This window comes from Molossus molossus, unplaced genomic scaffold, assembly GCF_014108415.1.
Source record: "Molossus molossus isolate mMolMol1 unplaced genomic scaffold, mMolMol1.p scaffold_m16_p_18, whole genome shotgun sequence".
NCBI lineage: Eukaryota > Metazoa > Chordata > Mammalia > Chiroptera > Molossidae > Molossus > Molossus molossus.
The window spans coordinates 57,196,019-57,223,811 of NW_023425353.1; the positions used below are offsets into that span (position 1 = coordinate 57,196,019).

Here is a 27,793-nt window from a genome sequence, read left to right on the forward strand (position 1 = left end):
TTGGCTGGCAGGCGGCAGAGCCAGCGTGCGCACGCGCTGTAGCAAAAGGCAGGTACCTCGGGCAAGATGGCTGCCAAAAGTTTTGCATCCCGCCTCAGAGGCTCCCGGCGCTTTCTCCGTGGCTTCGTGGCCGGAGCTGTGGTGGGCGCCGCGGGAGCGGGGCTCACGGCCTTGCAGTTCCTCCGGAGCAAGGGCGCTGAGGCTGCGTCGGCGGCGAGGGAGCCGGAAGGTAAGTCGGTGGGCCTGCTCTCCCTTCCCCGACCCAGGTGTCGAGCCCGGAATCCTACCTCGGGCGTCAGTGGGTCGTGTTCCTCCTCCGCGCGGGGCTGCCTGCCTTCTCCCCGCCCGTGCTTCTGGGCCTTTCTAGTCTCCGTGTTCGGCCTCCTCTGCCCACGTCCGGTCTAGCCCGCCTCTTTCAGCGGCTTCCTTCCCCCGGGGATCTTCGTCTCCCGCCCCGGGGAGCTGCCCGCCCGGGTCGTCAGCCCCGTGGCCGCCCGGGCCGAGTCCGTGTCCGCGGAGTCGCGGCCGGGGCGCGGTCGGCGTGCAGCGGGCAGGGCGCCTGAGTGACCGCACGTTCCTTACTGGTCTCGTCGTCGCCGACCGGAGAATGCCTGCTAGCCCTGCTTCGGAGTGCGTGCACCCCAAGTGTCCGGGGGCTCGTGCTCCTTTTCACACGGCCCCGGCACGCCGTTTGCCGTGCGCCTCTGGTGCTTGGCGGCCGGCAGAGAACGGGGCGCCGGGGGTTGAAAGGCCAGAGAGGCGTCTTTGGAACCGACCGCGTTGGGTGCGCGCCTGGCTTCCCCGCCACGTGCTGCAGCATCCGCCCAGGTCAGCGGTGACCGTCTTGTAAACAAAACGGAAAGGGCCGTACTTAAAAACTTTTTAAAAATTAATTTATTAAAAAAATTTTTTTTCTTTATTGATTTTAAAGGGAGAGGGAGGGAGGGAGAGAGAGAAACATGGATGAGAGGGAACATCACTGGCCGCCCCCTCCTGCCCCCACTGGGGATCGGGCCCACAACCTGGGCACGGCCCGACCGGGAATCACCAGCGACCTCTTGGTGCCTGGGCGGACGCTCCACCACGGAGCCGCACCAGCGGGGCAAAAGGGCCTACTTCAGTCCCCGCACTAACTCCTAAAACACACTGAGCAGGGCAGCCCTTCCCATTCAGTCCAGCAGTGACTAGTGATGACAAGAGTTTTTCCTTTGCTGCTTTTGTACACAGTGCTTTGTGGGCAGAGATCTGAAATTTTGATGTGAAAGACCAGTTCAGATCAGATCCTTATTTAAAAGTGAATGAGATAGTTATTATTTATCTTTTTTATTTATTTATTTTTTCTTTATCGATTTTAGAGAGAGAGGAAGGGAGAGGGAGAGGGAGATAGAAACATCAATGAGAGAGAACGTCGATTGACCTTCTCCTGCATGCCCCCCACTGGGGATTGGGCCCACATCCTGGGCATGTGCCCTGACCCAAAATTGAGCTGGTGACCTCTTGGTGCATGGGTCAGTGCTCAATCAGTGAGCCACACGGGCCAGGCTACAGTTTATCTTGCTATAACTATATGACTGATTATAGGCAAAACCTATATTTTATCTGCTGTCTCTTTTCTTTGTGTTAATAAGTCATTGCAAAAATGAGATCTCTTGGTTGATTAGACTTTGAGCCAGTCCCTGGTAAGTCTTACCTCTCTTCCTTTACTTACAATTTTTGTTCCTAATAAGAGTCACTGTTATTTTTCTTTTTTTTTTCATTTTTAGGTTCTGCGGAAAAGGCTCTCTTGGAACAATTTGGATTTCCTTTAACTGGAACAGAGACTAGGTGTTACACTAATCATGCCTTGTCTTACGACCAGTCAAAGCGGGTGCCTAGATGGGTTCTTGAACATATATCCAAAAGCAAGATAATGGGTAGGTGGTTAGAAGTGAAGTTATTGATGAAAGATGTTTCCAAATTTAGAACAAGAGCCATTATTGATCATCTCAACCTTTTTCATATTACAGCACATTTAGAAAATGATGTTTGTGTGGCTCAGTAGGTAAATGGACCCTGCCTGGTAGCCAGGGAGCCCCAGACTCTTCCCAACTGCCTCAGTGGCTGAGAGGATCTGTATCCTGACACATAAATATGTCATAAATATTGCTGTAATAAGCCCCATTCATTCGTTCTCTCCACAAATATTTTTTAAGTGCCTGCTATGTGTCTGACACTGCTAAACCTTGGTGACCAGAGCAGATGGTCTCTACCTCCCTGGCACTTTGAGTTGGAATGGGTATGGGTTGACCTATCTAACAAATAATCATGAATATATAATTATAGTTGGTGATAACTCTTCTGAAGGAAACGTGATTGCAAGTTGGGTTTGTGTAGGTCAGGAGTTGGTAAAGAGTATGAGAGATTATAACGAGAACCTGATTTTGGTTAGCGAGGCTTCTCTGACAAAGCGACCTGAGGGTGGATGGCAGTCACCTAGGCAGGGGAGTTGGTGGGCCATTCGATGTGGAGGAGAGCATTCCAGGCAGAAAGAAAAGCACGGCTGCATCTTTCACGGCCCCAGTGTGAAGAGTATTGTTCCTTTGGGGGACTGAAAGGAGGCCAGAGAAATGAGACTGGACAGGTAGGTAGGTTTGTCAGGTCTGTTCATGTGTCCTTATGTCCTGGTAGGTTCCTGTAATTAAGATGACCAGATCTTGGCATTTAATGTCAAATTGATTTTTGGGTAGATTATTTCAATTTATACTTCTGCCGTCACTATTTGTCCTATCTCTCCCAACCCTCACCCATAATGGGCATTATTAGGCTTTATCAGTTTAATAGCTAATTTTACTTGCATTTATTGGTTGCCAGTGAGGGTTAATATTTTGTGAATTATTCTTTGTGAATTATCCTTTACTATTTTCAGTTGGAATATTCTTTTTAAAATTGATTTATAGGCCCTGGCCAGTTTGGCTCAGCGGTTAGAGCGTCGGCCTGCGGTACAGAGAGACCCGGGTTCGGTTCCCGCTAAGGGCACGTACTTCGGTTGCAGTTTGTCCCCAGCCCTGGTTGGTTGTGCGGGTGGCAGCCACTCGATGTGTCCCTTTCACGTCGATGTTTCTCTCTCTCTCTCTTCCTCTCTCTCCCTCCCACTCTATCTGTACAAAAAATGGAAAAATGTCCTCAGGTGAGGATAAAAAATAAAATTAAAAAAAAAATTGATTTATAGTAATTCTGTTATATAGTACAGATATTTCCTTTTGTTTTATTCTCACTTTGTTATTTGCCTTTTAATTTGCTATATGGCCCACAGATTATATCTCCTTTGCTTTACAGTGCATGCCAGTGTTATGCATATGAAAATGCTGATATTAAAATGAATGCATGCTGTTACAGAGTATACACCAACCAGCAGAACAGCAGGAGGCTTGGAATATGCTTGCAGCTAGAGGGAAATGATGTAGGTGTCAGCTTCATCATAGCAGTTGAGACTTGATTGTAAATTTGCATCAAGACTAAATTTGATTTAGTCTCAAGCCTAATGAGTTTCCTTTAAATGCAAAAATTTTCTCCAGATATAAGGAATTAATTTTATCCTGTTATCCAGTTATTTCTTTCAGAGGCATATAAGAAAAGCATTGAGTTTCAGACAATAAACCCTGTAAGCTGTGTAAGGTTTTAAGGAGGTAAAATAGAGCCAATTAATTATACTTGAAAACAGAAAAGAATATACCTGTGATTTACTTGATTTTAGCGTAAAGCATTTTGTTTTTAGTTAATCTGACTAACTCTCCTGCTAACATCAAGAATGTTATTAGCGGTATGTAAAAAGTATATTTAAAAAAAAATCATAAACGAAAATGAAGAGTTAATATGTTTGAGAATTGCCGGGCTATATATCTAATATACAGTTTGCATTTCAGATTTGCCAAATTGTTCCAGTTATGTTCTTTACAGCTTTTTAAAAAATCCAGTATCCAATTATGAATCACATAATACATTTAATTGTCATATGTCTACAGTCTCCTTTAATTTAAGACAATTTCTCTGCCAAAAAAGAAGAGAAATGTCTTTTATGACATTGACATTTATGGCATGAATTGTTGGTGATTATCATTATTAAGATAGTGGTTCTCAACTAATATTCGGGGGGAAAGCCAGAATCCAGAGAGGTAAGGTCAGTCCTGGCCAACCAAAGCCTTGTTGCCTTTGGTTCTGCAACCTTATAGGATGAGGTGGACTGAATGCAAGACCTAGGTTTCACCCAAGGTAGATTCTCTTCTAGGAGACCCTCCCAACATTAACCTGGAACCCCAGAGAGCTGCACCCTTGGGGAAGGGTGAATCAGAACTAACTTGCCTGCCCAGCATAGGAGACAACGTGGAAGGTTGTCTTGCCCTGAGCAGAGAACTGTCAAAAATGAGAAGTTCTGGGGAAGTTGAGACCACAAACTGGCTATTATGATGGTGCAGACTTGTAGCCTGAAGCCATGTAGTGTGAATAGGTCAAGGAAGTGTAAGTCTGAGCTTGGTTTAATGTGGTCCTCTACTGCTGGTAACTCCAGACACCTGATAGAAGTAAATATATGTCTTTTCTCCAGGAAGGCATCTTCATCCTAGGCCTTTAGAAATTCTCACAAGTGATTTTTCACGGGCAGTGAACACCAGGCAGACATAACCAGGAATACAAGGAAGTGATTTCAATGGTAATGACACTTGGAGAAATTTACTAATAATTCTTCTGTATTACCAGTTACTTTTTCTTTATGAAGATTCTAAAAAGCTAGATATTTGGCAATTTACTCTGAACCTTGGGAATCTAATAATTTAAAAATTATTCTTGGATGAATGAAAGACACCACAATCAGCAATTTTACTGATCTCCATTTTACACTTTCTTTTTCAGTAGCAGCCTGAGTATATTCCATTTGTCTACATAATTTTTTGTAATTTAATAAGATCTGTCTTAAAGACAGTGGAAAATGTAGTACTAGGATTTGCTGATGTCCACTGTGGCAAACTATTCTGGAGGTGTATCAGAATATAAGTAAAATTGAGATTTATTCTCTCCCATGTGGTACTCAGATATTTTATTTCAGGAATTTTCTGGATTAAGCTCATAACTTAAATGTTTGTTTTGTCATGGCTTGAGAGGCAGTAAGTAAGATATCGGAGACACTCTCCCCCTCCGCTAGGCTGTGCCTGCCCAGAACAAATTGTTTTGTGTCTATATATATCCATTATTTCAGTACATGTAAACTTGTCAAATACAGTTGTACAAAATACGATATATGGGGGTCTTTTTTAAAAGCAAGAATTTATTTGGTAGCTAAGCTTTTTATTTAAACAGCTCAGCTATTTAATTGGCCATTGTTTTTATGTAAATACATGCTATCCAGGGGATTTTTTTTCTCCTTTGACTTGAAAGGCCAGAAACAAAAGTATATGAGATAGCTACACTGTATGAAAAGCATTCTTTCCTAGACTAGTCCTTGCTAAATTCAGATGAAGTATCTGAACTATCCCAGGAACTTGGGACATGCATGCAGTCACTAACTACTAGCTGCTCAGACAGATACTGGCCAGAGCAACCAGCTTGCCTTGCATAGAGAATCGTGAGAGATATTTGTCCACTGACAACTTACCCATTTTGTGTGTTTTTCTTTAGGTGAAGCAGACAGAAAAGATTGTAAATTCAAACCTGATCCCAACATCCCTCCAACCTTCAGTGCCTTCAACAAGGACTATATTGGAAGTGGGTGGTCACGAGGACACATGGCTCCAGCGGGAAATAACAAATTTTCATCTGTAGGCATATTTTCGGGGAGAAATGGGAATACGGGGCTGTATTGTACTGTGGGACTTGGAGATTAACAACCTAGGAGCCAAACCTTAAAACTTGAGAATTTCTATACTCTATTTTTGTATTTTTTTTCTGACTTTATTTTTTTTGCTCAGATGCTGAGACGTTTAAACAGGTTGAATGAGGAACACTAATGTTATGTAAAAGGGAACTGGAAAGCCACTAGGAGCTAAAGCTACCCATTTTTATTTTGAAAAATCTCAGACCTGTAGAAGAGTTGAAAAGAGAGCAGCAAACACATTTTGATACATTTACTTTACATGTGTGTGTATAAAATTTTAACCATCGCAGACATCGTAACACTTCATTCCAAAACACATTGCTGAGGAGATTGTACCATTTAAGAATGAGGATATGTAGGTATGACAGGAGTATCATTATACCAGAAAATGTGTGCAAATGTGTTTTAGTTATTTGTGCAATAATATCTAATGTATAGTTCGCATTTCAGATTTGCCAAATTGTTCCAATTTTGTTTTTTACAGCTTTTTTTTGATCCAGTATCCAATTATGAATCACATAATACATTTAGTTGACATATGTCTCCAGTCTCCTTTAATTTAGGATAATTTCTCTGCCATAAAAGAAGAGAAATGTCTTTTATGACATTGACATTTACTGCATGAATTGTTGGTGATTATCATTAATTAAGATAGTGGTTCTCAACTTTGGATACTCATTATAGTCACCTGGGAAAGTTTTAAAAATTCCTGATGCCCAGACCTGTAACCCAGAGCAGTTAAATCCGAAACTAGAGGGTAGAACCCAGCCATAGATAGATTTATATAGATATATAGATATATATTTTTAATCCTCACTTAAACATGTGCTTAGAGAGAGGAAGGGGGAGAGAGAGACAGACAGACATCGATGGGAAAGAGAAACCTCAATTGGTTGTCCTCGGTACATGCCCTGACCAGGGATTGAACCCATAACCCAGATATGTTTTCTTACCAGGAATCAAATTGCCAACCTTTTGGTGTACAGGATGGACGCTCAACTAACTGAGCCACTCTGGCCAGGCCAGACCTCAATATTTTTAAAGCTCCCTAGGTTATTCCAGTGTATAGCCCAGGGTGAGAGCCACTGCTTGAAAAGAAGGTAATTGGTGGCTTTGGTAGCTCAGTGAAAGGAAATATACTCACAGAGCTTTGTGTTTATGGGTAGAAGTGTGAAATGAATGAACACGTAGTGGCCAGAACAAGAATGTTTCTCTGCCACTTTTGAACTGTGTTTATACGGTAATACTTAAGTAAAAGTCCTGAAAATGGACCTTTGAAGAACTCTTTGCCAGAGGCTTAAAATTAGAATTTAGCTCAAAACCCTTTAGCTTCATATTGGAAACTTTTAGTTCTTAGAGTCTACATTGTAGGTTTGAATTTTAAAAATTATGAAAAAAAACTAGTACACCAATCTACTTATTTTGTTATAGTCCTTATTTTGAATAATCCTCATTGAACTTTTTGTCCCGAAATAGATATGGCTTTCATTTATCTAAACAAGGAGTCATGTAATTGCCTAGAGCTAACACATGAATATGAAACTGGTTTTCTCAGTCTGCTTTGTAAAATATTTTAAGGGGAAGGCATTTCAGTACAAGTTACTGTTGTTATTTCTTTTCACAGAAAGCTATGGCTGAAACCTTTTACCTTTCTAATATTGTGCCTCAGAACTTTGATAATAATGCTGGATATTGGAACAGGTGAGGGGTGAGAGTTTTAAAAATGTGATTCTGTGAGAGATGAATGATGTGAGGAGAATTTACTAGTTGCTTATCAACTGTCTTTGTTTTCAGAAGCTACTACTACTGGTAGTACTTTCTGAAGTACTTTGGACTAGTTTTCTTTGCTGTATTTTAGGAGTACAGTTTTCTTTGGGAGTCGAGACTTCAAAACATGATCATGCTTGCCACTGGTCAGAAGTCAAATTCTGGAAGAAACTACTAAAAATATTATTACTGAGGCATAAAATAGTTTTGAATATGTCCAGAGAACACCATATTTTCCACTACTTGTATTTCAAGAGTTGCTAGCCTTAAAAAGTTTTTGGTACAATTAAATATAACCATTCACCAGTTTTTCAATCAGTTTGGTCAGTGTATCTCTTTAAGCGTTTAAAACAAGCATTAAGGTTGTTTAAGCTGTTGTTGATTAAGGTTGTTTCAAGCTGTTGGGTTTTCCCCAAAGCATACTTTTGTGGCTTAAAACGGGAATGAAGAGAGTACCTGACACTAAAAAAGACTTCGTAACGATCAGTTATCAGGCACGGCCCACATCATTTCATCTACACACCCTCCCTACCCAACTCGGATGGTTGTGAGCAGGTCACAGATGTGCTTATACTACTTAAGTATGTATTTTTAGAAGATAAGGATTCTTTTTAAATAAAACTATGGTACTACTATTGTCCCTCATAAATTTAATAGTAATTCCTTATTACCAGTTTTACAATCAGTGTTCAAATTTTCCTGATTGTCTTTAATTTTTTGTTGTTGTTGATTGGTTTGAATCAGGATTTAAACAAGGTCTACATGTAGATATGGGTGATAATGGCGATATTTCTCCTCAGTCCCTTTTATTTTATTTTTCCTTTATTGATTTGAGAGAGAGAAGAAGGGAGAGGGAGATAGAAACATCGATGAGAGAGAACATCGATTGGCCACCTCCTGCATGCCCCCCACTGGGGATTTGGCCCACTACCTGAGCATGTGCCCTGACCGGGAATCGAACTGGTGACCTTTTTTTTTTTTTTATCCTCACCCAAGGACATTTTTCCATTTTTTGTTCAGATAGAGTGGGAGGGAGAGAGAGTAAGAGAGAGAGAGAGAGAAACATCAATGTGAAAGAGACACATCGAGTGGCTGTCACCCGCATGACCAACCAGGGCCAGGGACAAACCACAACCAAGGTACGCGCCATTAGCGGGAACTGAACCTGGGTCTCTCTCGACCGCAGGCCAACGCTCTAACCGCTGAGCCAAACTGGCCAGAGCTGAACCAGTGACCTCTTATGCATGGGTTGCTGCTAAACCACTGAGCCACACTGGCTGAGCCCTTTTATTTTTTTAAATATGTTTTTATTGATTTTTTTTTTTTTAGAGAGGAAGGGAGAGAGAGATAGAAACATCAATGTGAGAGAGAAACATTGATCGACTGCCTCCTGCACCCTTCTCACTGGGGCTCAAACCCACAACCCGGGCATGTGCCCTGACTGGGAATCAAACCAGGACCTCTCAGTCCATGGGATGATTCTCAATCCACTGAGCCACATTGGCCGGGCTCTTGAGTCCCTTTTAATCTGTAGGTTTCCCTTGAAAATTATTTGTTAATAATCTAGGATATTTGTCTTATAGTTTCCTTTTCATATTCTGTCTGACTGTATACCTGTCATTTTTCTTTCCTAAGGGGTATATTTTGGGGAAGAAAGCTCTGCTTTGTTATTGGGCATATGTGGTATAAGATATGATACTGACTTTACTTTTTAGATAAGGAAACAGGAATTGTGACATGCATTCTTTTCTCATAAATCTCAAATGCAGTAGAAGAAAGTGTATATTAAAACGTTTTATCCAGTAAATGAGCAAAATCAGTTTTTTTTAATTTTATTTTTTATTCTCACCTGAGGACATTTTTGCATTTATCTTCAGATAAAGGAGGAGGGAGAGAGGGAGGAAAAGAGAGAGAGAAACATCGATGTGAGAGAGACACATCAACTAGTTGCCACCTACACAACTCCAACCAGGGCTGGGGACAAACTGTAACTGAGGTACGTGCCCTTAGTGGGAACCGAACCCGGGGCTCTCCGGTCCGCGGGCCGACACTCTAACCGCTGAGCCAAACCGACCAGGGCGCAAAATCAGTTTTTATTTTATTTTTTTTATCCTCACCGGAGGACATTTTTCCATATTTTGTTCAGATAGAGTGGGAGGGAGGGAGGGAGAGAGAGAGAAAGAGAGAGAGAAACATCGACGTGAAAGGAACACATCGAGTGGCTGCCACCCGCACAACCCAACCAGGGCCGGGGACAAACTGCAACCGAGGCACGTGCCCTTAGCGGGAACCGAACCCGGGTCTCTCCGGACCGCAGGCCGACGCTCTAACCGCTGAGCCAAACTGGCCAGGGCAAAAATCAGTTTTTAAATGACAGATCCCAGTGTGGTAAAAATTGTTGTGAAACTTGTCATTTTGCAATTTATAGAGTAAATTTGGACAATCCCATTAAAAATACTAGTGTTACATATAATCAAGTGTCATTAAAATATTCAGTAAAGTTAATATGGCTCTTGAAATTTATCCTAAGAAATTAATACAAAGTTGCATTATATAAGAAATGTTAGGATAAACCCAGTTGTCCCATAATAGGAGTGGTTAAATAAAAAGGTACCATTGTGTTGGAATGATATTTAATTCTTGTAAAAAATTTGAAAATTATAGCATAGAAAAAGAAGGGAGGAAACAACACAGAATTTCAGTTCTAAAATGTGCGTGGAATGTACACACAGTAAAATGTAGATAGTTGTATTAATGTGTGTGCTTTTTAAGTTTTTTGTGTGCAGTAAACAAACTGGAAAATGCATTGCTTATATCCTTATGATGTTTTGTGCCATATTCTCTTGTTTATATTAATGTATCTAGTTAAGTATCCTTGGCATCTTTCCTAGGGAATTGATATGGTTTGCTTCTTTTCTACATTTAAGCCTGTGAGAATATCATACATTTTTTTTGCTTTGTTTTTTAGAATAGAAATGTACTGTCGAGAACTGACAGAGAGATTTGAAGATGTTTGGATCGTGTCTGGACCGTTGACCTTACCTCAGACTGGAAGTGATGGAAAGAAAATAGTTAGTTACCAGGTAGGGACATGTTTTAACATTCAGGCTTAGGTTATTTGTTAGAGATTATAATCTCCTGTCTTCTGGGTTTTTTAAATCCTCTCCCAAGGATATTTTTTCATCGAAAATTTAGATAGAGTGAGTGGGAGGGGGGGAGGGAGAGAGAGAGACAGACAGACAGACATTGATGTGACAGAGGCACATCGATTGGTTGCCTCCCACATAGATCAAACCTGCAACCAAGGTTTGTGCCCTTGACTGGAAATCGTACCCGCATCTCTTTGGTCCGTGGTTTAACGCTCTAACTGGTGAGCCAAACCAGCCAGGGTGATCTCCTGTCTTCTGTTTCTTATTTCATTTATTCAACAGTATTTATTGGAAAACCTGTTAGAATGATAGGCATAGAGGATTTAATGATGGATTAAAAGCAACCATTGACTTCAAGGAGCTCACAGATTAGAAGGGGAGACAGACATGTTATCAATTATGTTAAAATGTCATATGCTGTAATAGAGATAAATACACAGATGAAATAGTGTCATAATGGACTGACTGACCCTATTTCTGTGGGTCAGGTAGACTTAACAGAGGAAGATATTTTTGAACTTGATCTAGACAGATGAGTAAGTGTAAACTGAGTCAGGGGAACATGGGAATGCCAGAAGATGGAGCAGTATGAGCACAGGGCATTTGTGGTCAGCAGCATGGTTCTGGGGTTTAGGTATCATTGAGAAGGAAAGACTGGAGCTTATGGAACAAAAATGTGTGGGTGGCTCAAGGAGGGTGAGGATTTCTGCAACAATAGGTAGAACAGGGGCTTTGTATAGAGTGCTTTGTATTCCATGAAGACGTGAATTTTAATTAAAGAAATTTTTTAAATTGATTTCAGAGAGAGAGAAACATCGATAATGAGGGAAACATCAATTGGCTGCCTCCTACATGTCCCCTACTGGGGATGGAGCCTGCAACCTGGGCATGTGCCTTGACTGGGAATCTATCTGGGTACCTCCTGGTGCATAGATCGATGCCCAACCCCTGATTCACACTGGCTGGGCAGTTTCTAATTTTTAGACACTGAGAAGTCATATGTTTATTTTAAACATGAGAGATACTATTTTTTTTTTTAGTTGTGTTTTTGGGTTTTTTAAAAATATTTTTAATTGATTTTTTAGAGAGAGAGGAAGGGAGAGGGAGAGAGGGAGAGAAATATCTATCAGTTGCCTCTTACTTACATGCACCCTGACTGGGGATCAGACCCACAACCTGGGTATTGAACTGGTGACCTTTTGGTGCATAGGACAACACTCAACCAACTGAGCCACACTGGCCAGACCTGTTTTTGGGTTTTATGAGGAGAATTCTAGCGCCATTGTAGAGAAGTAGGTGAGGAAGGGGGTGTTTGAAGGAGAGGTTATAGAGGCAAGGAGGTGAAATGGACATTACTGCAGTCGTCTGTTTGAGAACAGATGCGGACTGAACCCAAGCAGTTGGGAGTGAGGATGAATAGGGAATATGGGATAGGGTACCCATGAATTAACTTTTGGGTTGAGGAAGAAGGAAAAGGTCAGATGACATCCAGATTGCAGTGAGTGAAGTGAGACCAGTAAATGGGAGGAAAAGCTTTTCTTTTAGACAATTGGAGTTTTTTTTAAAGATGAAGTGTTTCTTTTTTACATGCAAGCTATTTGAGAACTTGACAGACTGAAGGAAAGAGAGATTAAAGATATAGAAGAGTATAATTAGTGTGTGAGTTTAGACATCTAATGTTGATGTCCAAGATTGAGGGTTCTGCCAAGAGGGTGGCTGAATTGATACACTGAGGTCTACACAGGTAGGGAACCAGGTGGACTGAGGAGGAGGGTAAAGTCCAAAGGGAATAAGGTAGATATTTAATAAATGCTGTTAGGTTAAATGATTACTTTAGGAAGTCTGTAATAAAATTGAATGACCTGAGAAACAGATTTAGGAAAACAAAACCAATTTTAGGGTATATTCTGTCCCATTGAGTTGCTTATTATTCGTCTGGATCAGGTGTGCAGTGATGTGAAATTATCTAGGGTGTTCACATAGGTGCTCATACCCTCAGAGGATTCCAGTAGTTCTTTTTTTTTTTTTAAATATGTTTCTATTGATTTTTTAGAGTGAGAGATAGAAAACATTGATGTAAGATAAAAACATCAATCAGCTGCTTCCTGTGTGCTCCCTACTGGGGATTGAGCCCACAACCTGGGGATATACCCTGACTGGGAATTGAACCAGGACCTCTCAGTCTATGGGATGATGCAGTCCACTGAGCCACACTGGCGGGGCAGATTCCAGTAGTTCTTATGGGAGTGAAGGAGTGGTAAAGGGGTTAGTATTTTATTTGTTTTGCATTTATCTTCAGATAGAGTGGGAGGGAGAGAGAGAAACATCTATGTGAGAGAGATTCATCAAGTGGCTGCCACTCACAGGACCCCAACCAGGGCCAGGGACAAACTGCAACCAGGCCACATGCCCCTTGGGGGAACTGAACCTGGAACACTCTGGTCCGCAGGATGATGCTCTAACCGCTGAGCCAAACTGGCCAGGGCAAGGGATTAGTATTTTAAACAGATTAATCTCTCTCCCTGATTAACTTATTAATTTAATTTTAGTATTTTTGGTAATAATAGAAGAAAAAAATGTCTTAAAGTTCCCTGTATTCTCCTATTTTTCAATTATTAACAATTCTTTGCTAAATCTTCTTTACTCTTACCATTAGAAAATAGGTTCTCTTACCTTTTTGACTTCTAAACCTTAAGTGTTCAAGTCACAGTTTTATATATTATATGCTTTGTTTTCATAAAATTAAAAGATTTATATGACTAATTTACTGTGTAGTAGAAGAAAATTTTATACAAAGTTTAAAAGGAAAAACTAACCAGTATTTAAGAACATTTCACTAAACTGTGTGTATGTTTCTAAATATGTGTTGGCCAAATGCTGCAGTGGAAAATAATTGTTTTCTATAACTTTAAGAATAACATAAAACATATTACATATTATGTATCTGCCAAAAGGGCCTAGAAACAGGTGGTACATTATTAGTAATGAATGTACCTTGAGATCAGATCATGGTTTGAAAAAAAAAAATCTGCTGAAAGAACCTAGCACTTGGAAAAGTGGCTGATTCTAGGGCTGGCACAAGGAAAGTACAAAGTGGAACATCCGCCAGAAATCAAGGAAGTACGCAAACAACTGGTGAGAACATGTCAGAAAGGACATAGAAATCAGCTTGAAGGAGTTCCAACTTACTGTGTCTGGAACTATATAATAGAAAATTAAAGTGGATTATAATTCTATTGAATTAAATAAAAATCCATACTTTTAATAAATAAGTAAATACACGGGTATCAGGAAAAGCTTACCATAGAATGTTAACTAATAAATTTGTAAGAATGGCCCTGGCCGGTTTGGCTTAGCGGTCAGAGCATCGGCCTGCGGTCCGGAGAGACCCGGGTTCAGTTCCCGCTAAGGGCATGTACCTCGTCCCCAGCCCTGGTTGGTTGTGCGGGTGGCGACCACTCGATGTGTCCCTTTCACGTCGATGTTTCTCTCTCTCTGTTCCTCTCTCTCCCTCCCACTCTACCTGAACAAAAAATGGAAAAATGTCCTCGGGTGAGGATGATAAAAAAAAAAATTGTAAGAATGAAAGAGTTAGAAAAATCATTTGCAACCATTATAGTAATGTGTTTCATGTAAGAATCATCATGGATGCTAAACCTAATAAGTGAAAATTTTATGAGGAATAGGACAATGTAAATAGGAGATATATATCTATATCTATATATTTATATGTCTATTATATATAAATATAATGACTATGATATATATCTAAAACTGTCTCCCCACAAATTAATAATAACAAAGCAAGAAATTATACCTTTACAGTAGAAAACCTTGACCAAGTGACAAGGTTAATATCGCCATAATGAGACATACTGATAAAATTGTATTTCCTGGTGTGATGCACTAAGAAGGATACAGTATCACTTCTGCCAACAAAAGCATAGCATTGAATCTCATCATGCAGAACTTTCAGTCAAACCCCAATTGAGGGATGTTCTGTGCAACAGCTGACTTGTACTCTTCAAAAATTTTGGTGTCATAAAAGACAAAAGCTGAGAAACTAATTGTTCTGGGTTGATGGAGACTAAAAAAGTCTTGGAAACTAAATCCATTGTGTGATCTTAGATGAGCTCCTAGACCAGAAAAACAAAGTTGCTAGAAAACATTTTATTGGGACAGTTGGTAACATTTGAGATATGTAGGTTGGAAAATTGTATTTTATCAGTGTTAAATTTCCTGATTTTGATAATTATACTGTAATTATGTGAGTGTCTTTGCTCTTAGGAAATATATCCTGAAGGATGTGTCTATGACTTATTTTCAAAAGTTTTAGGGAAAAGAGAGCGAGAGAGAGAAAGTGATAAAGCAAATTGGGCAAACTGTTAACAGTTGGTGAATCAGCTTTGTGCTATTCTTACAAATTCTAAATTTGCAATTCAGAATGAAACATAGTATACCATATATATTTTAATATATCTTTTCTATACCAGAATTTTTATTATACTGGAATATATCAAACTAACCACTAAAAAGTCTTAACTAGCTTCTCCTAAATAGTTTCAGTGAGTAATAGACAAGCATGTTCAAGTAGCCTTGAAGAGTGTTTCAAAAGAGACCTGTTGGCTCTCCTCGCCCTAAGTAGTGATGAAACATGCAGGGCAGTAGTCAGAATTAACTTCCTGGAGAGTATACTTTGAGTAGCAGGCTTGTTTTTATTTATTTATTTTTTTAAGTCTAATTGGTTTTAGATCTTTTCTTCCAGATTCTAGACCTCTGACCTTATTAGTTTTCTATGTCCAAATTTTATACATCTTTAATTTGGCTATTCTTTTTTTTTATCCTCACCCGAGGATATTTTTCCATTTTTTGTACAGATAGAGTGGGAGGGAGAGAGAGGAAGGGAGAGAGAGAGAAACATCGACGTGAAGGGACACATCAAGTGGCTGCCACCCGCACGACCAACCAGGGCCGGGGACAAACTGCAACCGAAGTACGTGCCCTTAGCGGGAACCGAACCTGGGTCTCTCCGGACCACAGGCCGACGCTCTAACCGCTGAGCCAAACCAGCCAGGGCTAATTTGGCTATTCTCTCATGTGGGAGAAATGCCTATGGAAATGGAAATGACATGCCTCAGACTACATTCTTGAATACTTTTCTCCCTTTTTTCACATCCTGGGTCATATGGTAGTTCTGTGTTTTAATTCTTTGAGGAACTGACATACTGTTTTCCATCGAGGCTGCACCATTTAACATTCCCACAACCACCAAATTGAGTCTTAATGTCAAGTTACCCTTGCAGGTTTATTTTTTATTTTTTTTTATCCTCACCCAAGTACATTTTTTCACTTTTTGCTCAGATAGAGCGGGAGGGAGGTGGGGGGGGGGGAGAGAGAGCGAGAAACATAGATGTGAAAGGTACACATCGAGTGGCTGCCACCCGCACAACTCAACCAGGGCCGGGGACAAACTGCAACCGAGGTACGTGCCCTTAGCGGGAACCGAACCTGAGTGTCTCTGGACCGCAGGCCGACGGCTCTAACCGCTGAGCCAAACCGGCCAGGGCACCCTTGCAGGTTTAAAATATTCCACTTGGTTTTGGCTCTTTTGCTGATAGTTTATGAAATACTGTTGTATTGCTGTCTGTGGCTAGAGCCAGGGCCTCCAAGTTACACTGTTCTTGGTGGCCCCATTCACCGAGAGGTTGGCATATAATGTATAGTCCTGGCTGGAGAACAGACGTTTGTAGCCAGAGCTAAGGCTTTAACATAGAATATAAGGTGAAAAGGATAGGCAAGAAGCCTATCTTTGAATTAACTTAGTGAATTTGGATCCTACTTAGGTAGCCTGGTGCTAAGTACACAGTAATACCTGTGTCTGAGTTTCGCTGTATATTAGTGTAACATGCCGCTTATGCTCTGTGGACTGTGGTCCAGCCTGTTACATTACCTGTCACCATTCCATGGATGATGAGACAACTTGGGAATTTTTTTTCATGGACCTCAGGTGCAAAGGGTTGCTATCACACTCAGTTTATGGTACATTATTATCATTGATTTCTGTTAGGTTTTGGTATTTTTATACCTCTCATATGCATTTACCACTTCATTTCTCACTCCCCAAGCACTTACTGTGTGTCTTTAAAATCTTATTTTAAAAAAAATATTTATTTTTTCATCAACAGTTTCTTTAAAATCTTGAGAGAAGTAAAGACTTCCTAATCATAATCCTACTAGTTAGGAAATTCTTCTGATTGAACTCTTTGCTAAAGAAGTCCACATGTTTCTGGAGCTGCTGTTATTATCATGAAAAGGCATTTATTGAATGAATATTTATAGTGACAGACTTGTCACAGACCTGGCTACTGACTCAGCAGGTTTTGCAAAAACCAGAGCCATTCTTTGATTCATAACTTCTGGGTGTTACTAGATGTTGGCCCAAACACCAATCTTTCTATCTCTGTTCTGAGCCCATGGCGTTGATCGTGGACTTGCTAATGTGGATTGTGAGAAATACAGATCAGGGTTTGTATGCTTTTTGGTACATGTACCCACAAACCTGTGATTTCTAAGGCTCTTTTTTTTCTCCTTTCTCATCCATAGAACCTCAGGGATCAAGTGCCTTTCTATTAATTTTAAAACTTTTGAATGTATTTTTCATGAAAAATATGCAAGAAGTTGTGAAATTAGATACTTATATTAAACATAAGTTTAATGCCATTTTTTCCCTCATGGCATTAAAGGTATAATTGCTAAACAATGTTTTAATGAGCCTTGAATTTAAACTTTACAGATTTATTGTTATGGAACTATATGTGCATAATAATGAAAATGTTAAACCTTAGAACAGGTGTTCATGGCATAATCAAATTCAAATGGTACCAGAGAATATAAGATGAAAAGTTAGTCTCTTGCTTCTGGTCCTAAGCCCACTGTCCAGTTTTCTAGTTCTTTTAGTGGTTATTTCTATATCTCAGACTAATGGGAGCTAAGCTGTTTTTCTCAGTTTTGATTTATCAGTTTTTAAGTCTCTGTTGATGCTTTTCCTATGAAATATATGAAATTTGTTTATTTTACTTCACACAGTTCTTCAGTCTCTGCCAGTCATGTTAGTTTTAGTTATTCTATTAGTAAACTTTACACCATTTCTTTACGTAATACACATTACTTATTGATCTATCACTTGTAGCATTTACATTTAAGGGTGCTAGCTATAGTTTAGTCTAAGCTTTGCCTGTTTCAGAGGCTGTAAACTGAGGCTTTATTTGGTTCACACAGTATATTGTTTTTGAACTAGTTGGTAATGTTTAATAATTGGGAGATGTCACATAAATCCAGATTTTAGATTCTCTTAAACACATCAGCTGACTCACTCACACTTGGCATAGATTCCCATAGGCACCATCACTAGATGAGAGCAGCCTTCTCCATAGGCTGAGCCCATGTTCTTCACTTCACTATGGTCCTCCCGGCCCATTTCGCCCATTTACATTTCCCATTTAGCCCTTGCTGGTTATTGTGTCTATTGTCCTGGGTCTATTGAAAATATAAAACCAGCCTTTATAGTATTATGAATGTATAAGTAGTATGTTTGGACTTGTCAAGAAGTAGATATAATCCTATATCATTAAGGCTGTGCCACTTGAGATAAGTATTGCCACAAACAAAAAACTGAGAAGTGGAAAGTAAAGGTGGTAGTGTATTATAATTACTGTTTTTAAAAATGTGATAATATGCTTTTATTTTTTTAACTCAGAGCATTAAATTTATCACTGTTTTTTAAAAAGGCAAATCGGTTTCCTGAGACATTATTCTTGGAACCCTCTGACTTCTAATTTGGACTACTTGTTGGCTCCCTCCCTCTCTCTCTTCCTTCTTTTATTCAACAAATATTTATTAAGCTTCCAAGACATACCTGCTGCTGTTCTGTGTGCTTCTTGTACAGCAATAAACAAGGCTGTATGTTACATAGAGGTTACATTATAGTGGAGAAGATACACAGTCAACCAAATGCCACATAGCAAGATAAGACATAGTAAAGAGTTATAGTGGGGGTGGGAAAGAAAGAAAGGCTAGACCACTCAGGGGAAGTGAGACTGAGTAGAAACCTAAGGGAAATGACGGAGCAGTCCATATGAAGAGTTTTCAAGCAAGTGCAAAGACAGGTGAGATTTAGTGTGTTTAGGAACTGCAAGAATGCAGTGTGACTAGAGCAGAGAGTGTACCGAGAAGGGGGCACATCACAGAGGGAGGCAATGGGAAGAAGTCTGGATTGTATTAAATAAAATGGGACACTCGTAAGTTTTGGTCTGGAGAGTGGCATAATTTCGCTTAGGTTGTTTAAGCCCAATCTGGCTGCTCTATGTGAAGAACAGAAGACTAGGTGGAAATAGGGGACCAGTTAGGAGGCTAATGGAGTATTCTAAATGAGAAATAAGAATGACTTAAATAGGGTGGTGGGGAGAAATGGTGAGAAATGGTCTGATGTCTGATGTTCCTTGCAGGTAGAACTGATGGGACTTCCTAATGGATTAGTAGTAGAATAAGAGGGAGAGTCAAGGATAACACCTAGGTTTTCGGTCTGAGATTATGAAGACCAGAGAGGAGTAGATTTAGAGGCAAGAAGTCAAGGATTGTGTGTTGGCTGTGTAAATGTGAGATTGTTGATGTGCAAATGCAGATGTTGAGTAGTCAGGCTATGTGTTTGGGTTTCAGAGGAGAGGCTGTTGGGAGTGGTCAGCACGCAGATGGTATTTAAAGCTCTGATGAGATTGTGTAAAAGAGTATAGATAGGAGAGAACCATGGAGAACTCAGACATTTAGAGGTCAAGAGGTGGAGGATCATCCAGCAAAGGAGACAGAAGGAGCACCCTTTGAGGGAGGAGAAAAATCAGCAGAGTGGCATCCCAGAAGGAAGTGAAGAAAAACAGCTGAGAGCTGATTCAGGATGCAGTCCAGGATCATACTTTGCATTTCGTTGTCATGACTCTTTAGTTTCCTTTAATCTGAAACAGTTCTGCAGCCTTTTTGTTTTTAGTGACATTGACATTTTTGAAGAATGCAGGCCGGTTTTGTAGTATGTTCTCAAATTGGGTCTGTCTCTTGCTGCCTTATGATTAGGTTCAGTCATGTCTCTGGCGGAACACCACAGCGGTGCTCGAGTGTGTGCCCCAGTGCGCGGGTCTGGACACACATGATGTAGTCTGTCCTTCCACTGATGGTGTTAGCTTGGTCATGTGGTTCAGGTGGTCTCCTCCAGATTCACTCACTGCTAGGTTACCATTTACCCCTTTGAAATGAATTAGTAATCTCTAGAAATACTTTGAGACCATGTAAATATTCTTCTCTTTACCTGCTGCACCTGTTGCCAAATGACAATTTTCTAATTCTTATTTCTTCTACATTTTTTTTATCCTCACCCAAGGATATGTCGTCGTTGTTTTGTTGTTAATCCTCACCTGAGGATATTTTTCCATTGATTTTTAGATGGAGGGAGGGAGGAGGGGGAGAGAGAGAGAGAGAAAGAAAGAAAGAAATAGAAACATCTGTGTGAGAGACACATTGATTGGCTACCTCCCACACGACCCCAATCAGGGCCCAGGATTGAACCTGTAACCCAGGTACGTACCCTTGACTGGGAATCAAACCCATGACCATTTGGTCTGAGGGCTGGCACTGTAACCACTGAACCAAGCCAGCCAGGGCCAAGGATATGTTTAATTGATTTTAGAGAGACGGAAGGGAGAGAGAAACATTGATGTGAGACAAACATTGATTGGTTGCCTCCCATATGCACCCTAACTGGGGATTGAACCCACAACCTGTTTGGTGCACAGGATGATGCTCCAACCAACTGAGCCACCCAGCTAGGCCCTTCTCCATTTGTTAGTTGACATTCTACTGAGCAAGAGCTTTTCCTTCATGTTTATTACCAGTGTGAACTCATGGATTGTTATTTTATTCATTGAGTTTTAATCAGTTTACTATGTATTCGCTTTGATGCTCACATGTTCCCATATTCAGCCAGTGGGAGCCCCTTCAGGCTGTCTCCAGTGTCCTTTTGACATATCTTCGTCATTGTTTTAGTACTTCCTACTTTCTGGCGTAACGTCGTTTTTCCAGGCTCATTTTGGCCAAACTCTGGGATTATCCGTTTCTCCAAGGGGCCGTCATTCCTTTTAATGGAGATTGGTATTTGGAAACCAAGATCTGGATGACAAGTTGATTCTTGAGTGCTCGGTCTGCTGTTTGGCTTGTCATGTGTGTTCACCACGTTTATTTTTAGCCTTTTATAATGGGTGGAGAGAGCCCTAAGAAAAAAGTATGTGAATTCTATTGCCTTTAGTGGCTTGCTGTTGGGAGAGCCTTGTTTCTCCATTTTCAATGTTTCTGTGATTTTTGAGAATGAGATTTATAGACCCTGGTCATAAAGAAAGCAAATTACTGCGTGTGAGTGTATTACGTATGTGTATATAAAGTTGAATATTAATAGGAATCTATATTTCTGGAGAGGCATATAGTTTTTCATTCATTCTTAGAATCATATCAAAGTGAAATCTACTTTTGTATATTTTATTTTTCACTAACAATTCTCTGTAATATAGCTTTTGTTAGATTTGGCATTATTTTTCAGATTGAACTTGATTTCAGGTGAAATTTTAAACTTAGAATCTTTAGCATATCTATTAGAATATATCTATGTGTATAAAGCAAAATATGACCACTAAGTAAATGAAATAGGAAAAATTGTCTCATTGTCTCAGAGCTTGCCATTTTAAGAATTTAGTTGGGCCCCAAATTTTGATTGTTTGCAGATACATACATGCACATATAAACTTGGGAGAATTTGGTTAAAGGAAACATACATGGGAAGAAAACAGGAGAATGAAGAAAAAATAGGATTTGTGCTAAGACATAGTAAGCTTCTGACATTTGGTTTGGAACGTTTGTATAAGGAAGGAGACAAAAATAGAAGGAAAGGTGGTTGGGCCAGGTGGTAAAAACCTTGGATGTCCAGATAAAAAGTTCAGCTGTTTTCTAGTAATTCATACTGAAACAGTTGTGGACAAAACCATATCTTTTAGTGATGCTGATAAAGGGGACACAGCATTGCCCAGCCCTAGACATTGGTCTGTTCCTCTCAAGGAATAATTATTTGAATTGTGAATTCCTAATTCCAAGGAAATGTCTTGCAATTATATATGGCAATTCTGAATGCCTGGGAAGCATTTTGTTTTCTCAGGTCCAGCTGTTTAATATTTACTGCTTATTTACAAATATACTCTGAACCTTATGTTAGGAGAATGTAGCTAACAAAAGTAAGGGTATTTATTTAAGGTTCTATGTAGGCCATGAAGCTTACATGTGTATGCTTTGGAGGAAATGAAGCAAATGAACTGATATTTACTGAGGGTCATATATACACAGTGTGTAAGTAGCTTCATACATGCTATCTCATTCATTCCTCACAAACAGCCCTTACACACACGTAGTAGTTATCTTCTTTTTTAGGCAAGGAACTTGAGGTTTTGAGGGGTCAAGTCCAAGTCACATAGCTAATAATTGTCAAAGGGAGATGCAAGCATGGGTCCGTCTACTTGTGGGAGAATTGCCAGTTATTCGTTGTTCTTAGAAGCTCTCAAAAGTCTACAAAGGGATTGCTATGCTCTTCATATGTGGAAGCTGAAGGCCAGGAGGTAGAAGGTAGTGTGGATGGAGAGTAGTTATGAGTGATATTTGCTGGCGTGCAAAAATAAGAACAGAAAATGGGCCAAGAGGAGGATTCCTTATAGCCAGGCAGAAATGTCTGTTAGAATATGTAGGAAAGGATCACAGCGTCATAGGACTTGAGTGAATGTGAGCCTAAGGGAATATTAGTAGCAGTGATTTTATCAGAAGTGAGTCATCTGACAGCTCTAATCAGAATCACCCCCTTTATTATAGCTGAGGTCATCCATGTGCTTTCTCTGATGTGCGTGTTTCCAGAAGAGATTGATTCCAGACCAGTGAAACATACCTGAAGATTCTGGCCTGAACATTGTAATTGACCTGACAAGAAAGTAAGCCTCAGAGTACATCTCGGTGGTGGTGGTAACATTAGAAGTGCTCAGCAGTCTGTTTTCCTCCCACAGCATCACTTACCGAACTGTCACCAGCTCCTAGAGGGGGAGGAAATTGAAAACGCCTCCAGGGATCTTGAGGCATCACTTGGAGGGATCAGGAAGTAATTTTCTTTGAAATTTCCTTTTTTTTTTTATCTTTAGACAGATCTTTTCATTTCTGTAACTGTTTGTTTTAATTGAAAAATAAATTATTTTACTGGGTAAGTATCTCCTTACCCCCATCCTAAATTTCTAAGTAGAATTGACATCTGGGAAGATGGGCTTGTTTTACTGTGATTCGGTAGGTCCCGCTCCTTGCCCGAGCCGGTTCCTGGGGTTTGTGCGGCTGCATAGGCACCTGCTAAGGCTTTGCCGATGGCACCGGGGCTGCCCACTTTCCTGGTGACTTCCCACACCTTGTGACTCCCCCACTTTTCTTGTTCCTCTGTCCTCAGTATGGATTCCCGATCTATCACACTGTCATGGTTTCTTTCTGTCCCTTGATTGGCATGACTTTTTAAGAGCTTGGTCTCTTGATGTGTCCAACAGTTTTATTTTTGGAATTTCTTCTTTTGTCTTACCAGGGGAATGAAACCAAGTATCTTATAACTGTCTGGTTCTAGCAGGTACATATACTTTTCTCATGATGCCGCTTAGAATTTCACTTGAGGCATAGTTGACATGAAGAACGGCAGGCTTAGACTGGGGATTGTTTGCTGCCAGTGTCTTTTGTCACTGAGTCAGCATGAAGGCCCAGATCTTGTGTGTGGGGTTGGGGACAGCAAATTGTCATTTCTGTCTCTTGCATGGAAAGAAACATGCTCAGGCCAGCATGTACGAAACTAACTTCAAGTCACGAATGAGTGCCAACCTGATGACTTTATCTATGTTGTATTTTCTCGTCACTCCCAGTTGATTTCCAGTTTTTGTTACCATCTTCACCAGAGTTCAGTGCTTTTTGGTATTTGAACAGCCGCAAGAGTTTCTTTTGTATTTTATACCTAAATCTTCTATGGAAAGGGTTTTGCTGACTTGCTGGTACTAAAGACTTGTTCATGTTAAATCTTCGAGTCCTCTGTTTAGGGTACCATTTGCATCCAATCTGTTTTCTCCTGAAACCTTAGTATCTCCCCTTATCTGGTCTAATCCTGCTTGACCCCATGTTTTCCCTCGAGCCCTTGGCAGAACCACCTTTTGTACCTAATGCAATTGCATTCCTGCCTTTTGAATGACATCCACTACAATAATAGATTTTTATATGAAAATCTTGCAGATTTTAAAATCTTCTTTTTAATGAACATATCTTCGTATCTTCATAACTATTCTATGAAATAGGCAGCATTGGGATTGTTATTACCTATTTTATGGGTCAATAAAGAAGATAATGGTGGATGTGTCTTACAGCTTAGTGGCAAAGCCAGGACTTGACCAGGTCTTTGGGATTTGAGTCCACTGAACCCATTCTGCTTCAGTACCCCAGAATTTTCTAGAAACATTTTCTGAAATCTTCCAGTTTTCCCAAAAGTGGAAAAAATTTATTATGTAGGTTGAGTTGTCAACAAAGACGATGATATGCCTGGCTGGTGTGGCTTTGTGGATTGAGCGTCATCCCATGGACTGAGAGGTCCTGATTCTAGGTCAGGGCACATGCCTGGTTGTGGCCTTGATCCCCAGTAGGGGGCGTGCAGGAGGCAGCGATCAATGTTTATTTCTCACATTGATTTTCTATCTCTCCCTTCTGCTGTCTCTAAAAAATCAATAAAAAAACTTATTTTTTTAAGAAAGGAAGAAGATGATCGCTCTAAAATACTTTAGGATTTTTTTTAAGGTCTTAAATTCAAGGAAGAAACAGTGGGCTTTCCCAATTTTCAAATAAGACTGGTTCCTATATTAGACAGTTTAAAGATGTTTACTTCCTGAGAACAAAGCAGACGGAATCAAAAAGGATAGTGAATGGCTAAGTGTTCATTTTCCTCTGTTTCTAGGGATAGTATTTTATCCCTCTTTGTTGAAATATTGTTAGAATGTCATGTGTGGAAGAATCACACCTTGTGATTAGTAGGAATTTCTTGGTCTCTGAGGCTTCTCAAAAGTAGTAATAGAGATACTCTAGCTATTGTGAGAGTTTTTGAAAATCTAATAGAAATGGTACATTTCCTTGACGCAAAACAGTGAATCTTAAAATGTCAAACTTACTTTTGGCTGGAATTTAATGAACTGGATTAGAAGCCCTGTTTGGCAGTGAACAGTGAATGGACATGACCAATTACTTGTCTTTGAAAATTGCCATTTGTTTGTAGACAAAGAGCCCATAAGGAGAGAAAATAATCAAATAAATGGTCTCCAAGGCTCCTTACAGTTGGAGTCTGAGAACTGTGCTGTAGTGATGGAGGATGTCCACCAGGTGGCGCCAAGGATTTGCTTAACTGTAGGCTCCCCAGCTAGCACCTGGAACACTTGAAGCCCGTTTGAACTGCCCCCTGTGAATTATGGTTCAGCTGCAGCTGTGCCCTCGGTTCTGGTCCTTTGACTTCCTCTGAACCCAACCTCTTAGTGCTGTTGCTTGAGCTCTGGAGAGGCATCTCACCACATCCTACCTGCAGTGAAAGCTGTGGGTGTTGACTCCTCTAGATGGGAAGTTCCTTGAGAGCAGGTATTTCGTTTAAAGCTTATTCCTTTCCATGTTTCCAGCAGTGCCAGGCACAGGACCTCTGAATTGCTCTGTTGAATTAACATCTGTCGGTGACCTGGGCTAATCGTAGACCTCCATAGAGTTCCCCTTCAGTGTATTTTTGCCTTGAAGAATATGTTTTTCTCCCAGCTGCATAAATGACTTGTTGGAGGGGGTGGGGACTTTGTGTCTGTAGATTGTATAATTTCACAACCTTTAAATTGTTCCCTGGCTAGCCATTTTCACTAACTTCAGAGACAGTTAGTTATAGAAATCTTTCCTGAGATGGGTCTTCCCTGCCGCTCTGCAGTTGGTCTCGGCAGTGGGACCTCCACGCGGGCCAGACAGCAGATGGCCACGGAGTTCTTAGGCTGTATGCCATGCAGGTAGAAGCTTGGGAGAAGCAGGGCAGAGCCCTGTGCTCTCATCCCTCTGCCGTGTCTGGCTCGGGGGCCTCCCGGGCAGCGGGTTGCGCAGGAGCGCCGCACCGAGGAAGGGCTGGGGGAAGCAGCGCACGGCACAGTGCTGCTGGACTGCGTCGCTTCACAGAGGACCATTAAGGAAATGGTGGTTCCGTTTCTTTTTTTTCTTTCAGAAAACAGATAAGGCTTTTAAGCCAACTGGAAGGAAATTTGAAAAGGTTTCGTAACGATGTTATTTTGTTATTACAGCCTACGTACACAGGCAGCCAAGTTGTTTCCAGGCCTGACCCTGGCTCTGGCTGCTTTGTTGTGTGGACACCTTTGCAAAGGGTTTGGTTTGATGGCCCACGCAGGAGTCCGTGTCTGGTAGCAGGCCCAAGAGCAAGCAGTCCTCTGAGCACGCAGCATTTACGTTTTCTTAATTTAAAAAGCGAACCCCAGTCTGGGCAAGACAGGATAGGAACATCACTTGGTGTGCCTGGCTGCTTCTCTAAAGGCTGTTTGTTTAGCTCCCTAGTGAATTTGATAAACTAAGGCCATATTTTTATTTCTAGAGCTGGGAGTTCCCAAGCTGGCAGTTTTGACCTTTAAATGTTTACGTACCAGGAATTGTACCCTGGTACGATTATGAGACAAAGCAAAATTGACAGCTTTTCTTGTCCATGAAAAATTCAGGACTCTCTCACGGCATTCCTTTGTCCTGCAGACAGAGCTGACATTGACCCCTGCTCTTGGGGGTGGCATTATTTTAAAGGACATGATCAGAACCTACCTGTTAAATGCTCATCTTCTTTGTGAATCTGTATTTTGGTTTATTATTACCTTTGGCAGTTGAATTTAAATTCATTGGGTGGGCATTTTATAAGTGCAGTTTTAGAAATGTATCTAAAGTCTTCACAGGAAAACTTAGGGAACTGTTAGCATAGATTAGCATCACTAACATGTGCTTTGTTTTTAGGTGATTGGTGAGGACAATGTGGCGGTCCCCTCGCACCTTTATAAGGTGATCCTGGCTCGCAGAAGTCCAGTGTCTACTGAACCGCTGGCACTAGGGGCCTTCGTGGTGCCCAATGAAGCTATTGGCTTCCAACCCCAATTAAGTGAATTCCAAGTGAGCCTTCAGGACCTGGAGAAGTTGTCAGGACTGGTGTTTTTTCCTCATTTGGATAGAACTAATAATGACATCAGGAATATCTGTTCTGTGGACACCTGTAAGCTCCTGGATTTCAGGGAGTTCACTCTGTACCTGAGCACAAGAAAGATTGAGGGAGCTCGATCGGTCCCCAGACTGCAGAAGGTCATGGAGAACTTGAAGAACGCAGGGATTGAACCCGATGAGTATTTCCTGAGTCGCTATGAGAAGAAGCTAGAAGAACTCACAGCGAAGGAGCAAGCAGGACTCCTGGAGCGAAAGCCATCCTAGCTTTTATCCAGAAGTGTGCTGTCACCTGTGACGCGGCAGACGTGCCCTCTTCAGGCACATGCATTGTAGTAGCTTTGCTTGTTAAAACAATCATGGAATCCTAAATTTAAGACCAAACTTCTCCCTAAAAGATGAAAGATCTAAAATTTTTCGGTTGGTATTTTATTTGACGTGGGAACTAACTGTTCAGGAAACTGTAACACCTGTGCAGGTTGGCAGGAGGACTGTGTGCATGAGATGACGCTGTGGGTCCCTCGGAGTGCGTCGTGTGTGAGGCATCGTATTCTCTTCTCCAGGTCGTGCAGTGTTGGACGTGTCCCTCGGTATCCTTAGAGCCTGATACTGTGCGTCTTTCCCTGGGGCCTGAGTTGGTCTCGGACATAGCTCTTAGATGTCCTCTGTGTTATCCTGTCAACGT

General features: G+C 40.9%; 1 protein-coding gene across 1 annotated transcript; it reads left to right on the top strand.

The window, feature by feature from the left end:
* The first annotated feature begins 62 nt into the window (after positions 1 to 62).
* On the top strand, positions 63 to 27,793 carry EXOG (exo/endonuclease G). Its single transcript, XM_036267418.1, has 6 exons — positions 63 to 229; positions 1,764 to 1,913; positions 5,647 to 5,786; positions 7,467 to 7,543; positions 10,578 to 10,692; positions 26,911 to 27,793. The coding sequence occupies exons 1-6, from the start codon at positions 67 to 69 to the stop codon at positions 27,373 to 27,375; spliced, it is 1,110 nt and encodes a 369-aa protein (XP_036123311.1). The 5' UTR covers positions 63 to 66; the 3' UTR covers positions 27,376 to 27,793.